The sequence below is a fragment of the Oryzias melastigma genome, linkage group LG4, assembly GCF_002922805.2.
Source record: "Oryzias melastigma strain HK-1 linkage group LG4, ASM292280v2, whole genome shotgun sequence".
Taxonomy (NCBI): domain Eukaryota; kingdom Metazoa; phylum Chordata; class Actinopteri; order Beloniformes; family Adrianichthyidae; genus Oryzias; species Oryzias melastigma.
In genome coordinates this window covers 6,739,110-6,746,538 of record NC_050515.1, presented here as the reverse complement: position 1 = coordinate 6,746,538, position 7,429 = coordinate 6,739,110, and the positions used below count along the sequence as shown (strand labels likewise).

Genomic DNA, 7,429 nt, shown 5'->3' with positions numbered 1-7,429 from the left:
TTTTTCTTTTGCATTCTTATATATATATTTTTTTTTTTTTTTTTTTGCTGGGGTCACCTTTTTTTGCAGATACTTTTCTATTATTGCTGTGATTACTTTTATGTTTTTATTTTTTGTTGAGATTACTTTTTTGTTCGCAGATATATTTATTTTTTGCACAGTTTCTTTTTTTGTTTGCCTTTATTTATTTTTTTTGCTGCCATGGCGGTTCTCGGCCATCATATTGATGTACTTCTTAATATAAACGCCAGAGAGAAGTAATTTAATTCAGGTTTTATCTCTGCTGTATACAGCAACAGACAAAAATCCAGGAATTCTCTAACCATATAAATCTGCTCTTAGAGATGGATTCTATTTTTTAATGATGTGAATATATTTTAAAATATATATATGTATTTTTAGCTTTTATTTGCTTTTTGTTGTTAAAATGCATGTTGAATATAAACACTTTATAGGCAAAGTTGGTTTTACTGCTTTCTAGTTGACCAAACAGTGAAAAAATATCCACAAAACATCTAATTTGAAGAGTTTAATACTAAATATACCAGAAATAACGTACACAATACAAATTTGTGATATTCTTATTCAGATATCCTCAAAATATATTTTGATGGTGAACTTTCAAATCTATTGACTTCATTTCAATGTTAGTTCCAACAGTTTGCTGAGAAGTTCGAGTTGAGGTGAAGGCGGAACTATTGTTCTCCAGTACTGAGCGACTCCGGCGCTTTTAGTCGGTAGGACCATAGATGGACCAACGATAGAAACAAATCCGATCGTCGCGGAATCTCAACGATGACGGAATAACCGTGAACTAACCGTGAAAACGGTTGTCAGAACCGTCTTCCTGTTCTCGTTTTTAACCCTCGCGGAACCACTGGTGACGCCGTCCTTACTGGTTCTTTGAACATTTAAAAAATAATGGCTTCTGGCTCGCCGTCGTCCTCTCCGGACACTGCGACAGGCTCGGGTACTGATCCAGCCCGGCCCGACACGGGGGAACCGTTCGGGGGTGCTGGCTCGGATTCGGACTCTGACTTGGGTTTGGGTAAACTTGACTGTGGCGCGATGGGTGAGCGTTTGGAAGGCGAGGAGCTGGAGCGGGAGTTTGACTTTGCAGCCGACCGAGTGAAAGACTTGATCCAGACGGCGAGCAGGGAGCAGCTGCTGTACCTGTACGCCCGCTACAAGCAGGTATGTGAGTGACATGTGTCTGTTTTAATTCGGGTCAAACAGGGTCGGCCATGAGCATAGGTGACCTAGGCGGCCGCCTATGGCACCTTCTGCTGGAAGGGGCGCTACATGATTACATATTATTATTATTGTTTTATTCAGCAGTTTGATGCGCTACTCATTCAATAAAAAAATCATCTTAAAGTAGTAATTTTAAAAAAGTAAATAAAAAAACTCAAACCCCTGCATTTTGATTGAAAAAGATGAATTTAACTGGCACTCTAGTGTTTTTTTCTTCAACACCTTTAACAGTTTAAATCTCTCTTTTTTCCACCCAAATATTGGCTGACCAGTGAAGCAGTTGCTTTTAAACACAGAGTTTCCTGGTTCAAGCCCCAGCTGGAATGTCTCAATCTAACACCCTGCTCGGGATGCCAAACTCGTTTTTCGCCTAGGGCGCCATGCATTCCAGGGCGGGGCCTGGGGTCAAGTTCTGGCCTCACAGAGGTCGTGACATTTCATCTCAACTTCTGCTTCGGATCAGAGCCAAAATATGGATGGATGGATGTTAAATGACTGGTTTAGTTAATTTAGAATTTTCCTAGATAAATCACATTCATATTTTGGTTTCAACTCAAAGTCTTGTTGATATTATTGTTGTTGACCTGCTTTATTTTCCTATATTGACAGGTCAAAGTGGGGAAGTGTAACACACCAAAGCCAGGGTTCTTTGATTTTGAAGGACAGAGAAAATGGTAGGTTACTTAAATGTAATGATCATATTGTAATGCGCAACATTAAGTAAAACTAGAAAATTTTATTTCTTGTGGAAATACGTTTGATGGCAGATTTGCAGAAGGGGTTTGCTTTAATTGCTTAATTGCATTACTTTTAGGGGAACAAGCTGAAATTTATTTAAAGGATAAAGGTTTAATAAATTGCTGATGCAAAAATGTTTTGAGCTATACGTGTTAAGCTGGAGAATTAAGCTGAAAAATCTCAGTAAACGCCAAAATAACCAAAACAGCTAGGACATTTCTAAAATATTAGATAAAAGCTAAATTAGCTTGAAAAACTTTGATAGATGCCACTGAAGCCAAAAACATCTAGCATATAGCTAACATTTTTAGCAAAACTCAAAATTAGCTAGAAAACATCAGTAAATGCAAAATTAGCCAAAATAGCTATCATATTGCTGATGTAAGCTAAAACCCAAGCTAGACGGAAAAACATTGGTAGATGCCAAAAGAGCCAAAAAAAAAGCTAGCATATTGCCAAATATATTTGGCTAACTTCAAAGTACATCAAAAAAACATCAGTAGATGCCAAATTAACCAAAACAGCTAGCATACTGCTGGAATGTTAGCTAACTGCCAAAATAGTTTTAAAAAACCTTGGAAGATCCCTATGTAGCCAAAAAAGCTAAAATATTAGCTTTAATCAAAATACTCCAGTAAATGCCAAGCTAGCCAGAATAGCTAGCGTGTTGCTAAAATATCAGCTTAACTCCAAATTAGACCCAAATAACTAATTAGCCGCCAAATTAGCCAAAACGGCTAGCATAATGCTGAAATATTAGCTAAAAACCAAATTTGCTCAAAAAACCGAGGTAAATGCAAATATTTATTCAATTCAGCTAGAAATTAGCCTTTAGCTAAAATCTGGCGTTTTTATGTTGTTGTTTTTTAAATACCCATTAATATGCAACGTCTTGTTCCTAATAAATAAATGTTCTGATGTGAATTGTGATGTTTTGACAGGCAAGCCTGGAAGCAGCTTGGAGACATGGATGCAGAGCAGGCGATGCAAGAATACATATCCTGCGTTAACGTGTTAGACCCTGAAGGAGCCTCAAAGGTAACCACACCATCTATGATAGAGCTAATCATTCAAACAGTTATGAATCATTTGTGCCTTTAGAACATGTTTAGATGTGTTTGTTCTAAAGACCAGAATGATCCTGCAGTCTTCACTCACATTTGATGCCATTCATTCAGCAGATTTTAATCACTAACTGGTACCGCCTTTACTTAAAAACAAAATGGTGGTAAAGTATAACAGTCAGCAGTTTGGTATTTATTATTCATTAAAACAGGCTCCAATAACAAATGTGTAATAATAAATAAGACTAATGACAAAAGTTCGACCATCCTGACTTTTCTGTTTGGTGGATGCAGTTCCGTATTTCTACCAGTAGAGGTCAGTCTCACTTGGTCTCAATTCCAGCACACACTTGGATTTCGAAACAGTATTTTTAGAACTTGATCATCTGGTATGAAATAGTTAAAAAGCTTGCACAGTACACAAGCTTTTACTATTATTATTATTTATCTTGTTTTTTTTTCCAAAATGCAAAGAAAAAAAGTTATTTTACAGGGTTTTACATAAACATTTTCATTCACTAATTTCAAACCGTTCTCAGTCATGGCATTAGGAGTTAGAAAACCACTCTAAATTGTTTTGGGTGTTTTATAACTTGTTATTATAGAATTTCTCTCATGATGGAGGACATATATACAATCATTTATGATTAATAATTGCATTTCTGAGTATTTCTTTATTCAAATTGTGTTAGCTTGGGCTTGTGAGCTCCTATAAGCTAGTGGGAGAAAGTGTAAACAAAGGGCTGATGGGAAATTAACAGAGGCTAACTTCAGTTACAACCTGAACCCAGAGGCGGGTTTCCAATTAACTCCTGCTGCTCTGCAGAAAATATGTCTTAAAAAAATTGAATTTGGCTAAAAACTGCATAATCATAATATTGTATAATGTATATAATTGTGTAATATTAAGGAGCCCAGCTTCACTTCCTCCACGACCTCGGTGGATCAGTTTATTCAGTCTGTGTGAGTCTGCAAATATTTATGTATTTTATATCAAGCATCTTTTCTAAAAGTTGCATAACTTTGATATAGTAAACACTGCATATACTTTTATAAGGTACAAAAAGATGAACTGTGAAGATAAAAAACTGACGCTGTTTAAATCTATACTCTCATGTGTTTGTCAAATAATGTACCTGACAGCTTTACATTTATGTAGTTTTAATAACTAAAATAGTATTATTAAGAGTTTAAAGCATTAATTATAAATAATTCATATTATATTTTTTTCTCCGATTGAAACGCAAAATTATCCTTGTTCTTTTTGGGTCATACCTTTGGATTTGTATCGTTTTCCTTCCTTTATCCTCTTTCCAGGAACTGCTGCTGTTTTAACTATTCCGATACTTTTACTTCAGGGGTGTCAAACTCAATCGCACAAAGGACCAAAATTCAAAACACAACTTAGGTCGCGGACCGAATAGGATAAATATCTATTAAACACTCTAAAATGAAATATTTTAAACTGTAAAACTGTTACTTTTTAACATTATTATGAACTAGATATATAGTATTACCTGTGATAATACTGTTGTGAACGCTGTAAGCTGAAGTTGGACGCTAAAGATGCTAGTGCTGATAATTAAAAATGCTAAAGCTAATAGTGGAAACCACTGAAGCTGAAAGCCATCTAAAATGTTAGCTAAATGCCAAATAAGCTCCCCCCGCCCCCCCAAAAATAAACTTAGGTTAGCCAAAACAGCTAGCATGTAAATATTAGCTTAACTCCAAAACAGCGTAAAAAAGTTTTAAAGAAAAACTTAATTAGCCAAAACAGCTAGCATATTGCTGAAATATTAGTTAAAGTCCAAAATAGCCTAAGAAAATCTTGGTAAATGCCAAAATAGTCCAAAAAGTTAGCAGAATGCCAATTTTATTTTATTTTTTTTACTTTTTAACATAATTATTAATAATAAAAAGGCAGGAATATTATTCTAGAATAAGCCAACTTAAACCTTAAATAATGTTCAAAATATATTTTGTCAAAATTATACAAGTTAGAAATGAGCGCTAGATAACAATAAATAAAATGATCTTGAGGGCCGGATATAATCACTTGGAGGGCCGGATCCAGCCCTCGGGCCTTGACTTTGACACATGTGCTCCTGTTCCTCATGTATGTCCTCTTCTAACTGTGTCACTGTCAAATGCATGTCAGGTTGTGACATTTTTTCTTTAGCCATTCTGTGCAGCAGATCTTGCTGACTCTGCCTCACCGTTACACAATAGCAGAGGAGAGCGCCGCAAACGCACGCCGGCCAGCCTGATTGTATTAGTGTTAACAAAGCGCCGGGGCACGGCAGCGGCTATTCTTTAGCAGGAACAGTTAAATGGTGTAAGTAGGAGTGCATAGACAGAGAAGCAGGGGAGAGAACAAAAGCCACAATTTGACCTCTGTTCCTCTCGCAATTGTTGAGCAGACACTGGCTTTCTATTACATTATGCTGCAGGGGAGCTGGGCCGGAGCATCAGCGAATATTCTGAGTTTCAGAAGTAAATTAGGTTGTCCCAAAAGCGCATGCATGCTTGTTTTGCTTCTCTTGTCATGTTTTCCCCCCATTTCCTGAAATCCGATTTGGGCGAGTTCCTTTGTGAGTCCAGGCTGCTTTGTGAAGAAAAGACTGGACAATAAAGCTTTGATGATTTGAATCTAATATGGAATTCCAACAAAATTCAAGAGTCACAAATTAAAGCTTTTTCAACTTTTTGTGTTTATTTTGTTCAGCATTTTTTGGGCCTTAAGTTTTTTTGTGTTTAATTTATTTCTTTTTTTTAAGTTATTTATACAGCATTTTACTTACATAATTCAATGTGATTAACAACAAAAAACATCTAAATATTAAATCATATTCTTGCAAAATTCCATAGAAAAGAGAACTAAAACATTAGAAAATGTCCTTTTCAATACACATTTAAAACAAGCAGAATACAAGATGTTTTTTCTTGTTATAAGTGAAGAAATCTGCCAAGGAAACTAGAAGAATTTGTCTTAATTTCTTAAAATAAGTTTGAGTTTTTTGTCCTTTAAATTCAAAATAAAATATTTGAAATATTATGTCTTAAAATAAGTTACCAATTTTTTGCTCAAAAAGTAGTTTATTTTTTAAAGTATTTATATTTATACACTATATAAAAATAAAAAAGATAACATAAATACAAAAAATAAAATCAATTTAAAATCCAAGTATTCTTATTTTTACACTATGATCATCTTAATTGAATACTAGAATTACACATTTTAAATTAAATGTATGTAAATAAAATATTTTTATTTGTATGTTTGCTTTAAAACTTCTGTTGCTTTTGTTAAATTGATTTATACTGTGTATGAGTCAAATAAAACCTCTCAGTATCTCTAAATTAAGCACAATTTTATGGAAAGTAAAATAAACTTTTAGCAGTTGGGAAATTACTTAAAATAAAATCTGTTCTGGATCAGATGACTCAAAATATTCAAGATTTTTTTTCCTAAAACATGACGTTAGATGTTACTAATAAGTTACTTTGAAGGTAGTTTTGTCTAATATCAATAGTAGTAAGTTGTTTAAACTAGAAACTAGACACAGTACTTTGGGAGATTTTGATAAAATAATCATCCTAAGTTCTGTCAGAGATAGACGACGCAAGAAAAGTTATTCTCCGGACACAAAAGCTCTGGACTTTTGTGTTTTTCCGTACGCAAATCCGTCAAACCAAATCCTCTGGGCAGAAACGGGCTGAGCTAAACTACAGTTGTTTGGCGGCCGTCCTCGCCGCTCAGGTTTGTGAGCATCTGTGTGTGTGGAAGGTGGTTGTCGCTCCTTCTCAGCTGTGTGTCGTTCTCACAGGAAAGACGGGGAGCAGAACGGAGGACCGGCTTTGGAGGAGCAACCGTCAGCTCTCTGTACCAGGAGGAGATGATCAGGTATCTGACTCTTTGACGTCAGTCGTGCAGAAAAAAAAAATCAGACATGGAGGATCGGGGCGGGGATACCGAAAGCCACGCCCCCTCAGAGGAGATTTTCGAAACAGAAGCTTCAGATCAACATGAAAAATGGGTTTTTAAGACATTTAGGTTAAAAACTTTATAATCATTAAAACACTACAGTGATAAGTCACCTGAGTTTTTTATTTTTTTAACATTCAATAGGTTGTGGCTGCAAATGAGGCCTGGAAATGTCATACAGTTCCGGTTTCTTTTAATGAAATAAATTCCTTCTCTGATGAACTTACTCAAGCTTAGAAACCCCCATCACCATTTTAATGCCACTCGAGCGCTTTTGGAGATGAAAATGAGACGTGCGAATCCAGCAGGTTTTCTTCCTGCTTGTGATTAGTATGCATGGTCTCAGGATGGAGCGTCCAGAGCCCACCCCCCCCCCCCACTTTTTTTT

The 7,429-nt window shown here is 35.6% G+C and overlaps 1 protein-coding gene across 2 annotated transcripts in view; it reads left to right on the top strand.

Annotated features, from left to right (window-relative positions):
* The first annotated feature begins 697 nt into the window (after positions 1 to 697).
* acbd6 (acyl-CoA binding domain containing 6) overlaps positions 698 to 7,429 on the top strand; it is a 37,846-nt gene continuing 31,114 nt past the window's right edge. Inside the window, exons 1-4 of one of the 2 annotated variants that reach the window (XM_024279212.2) lie at positions 698 to 1,194; positions 1,864 to 1,928; positions 2,934 to 3,030; positions 6,884 to 6,960. In XM_024279212.2, coding sequence (XP_024134980.1) covers positions 922 to 1,194; positions 1,864 to 1,928; positions 2,934 to 3,030; positions 6,884 to 6,960 — 512 coding nt within the window. In that variant the 5' untranslated portion in view covers positions 698 to 921. The remainder of the gene's footprint in view (positions 1,195 to 1,863; positions 1,929 to 2,933; positions 3,031 to 6,883; positions 6,961 to 7,429) is intronic. The other variant, XM_024279211.2, reaches the window with a different exon arrangement.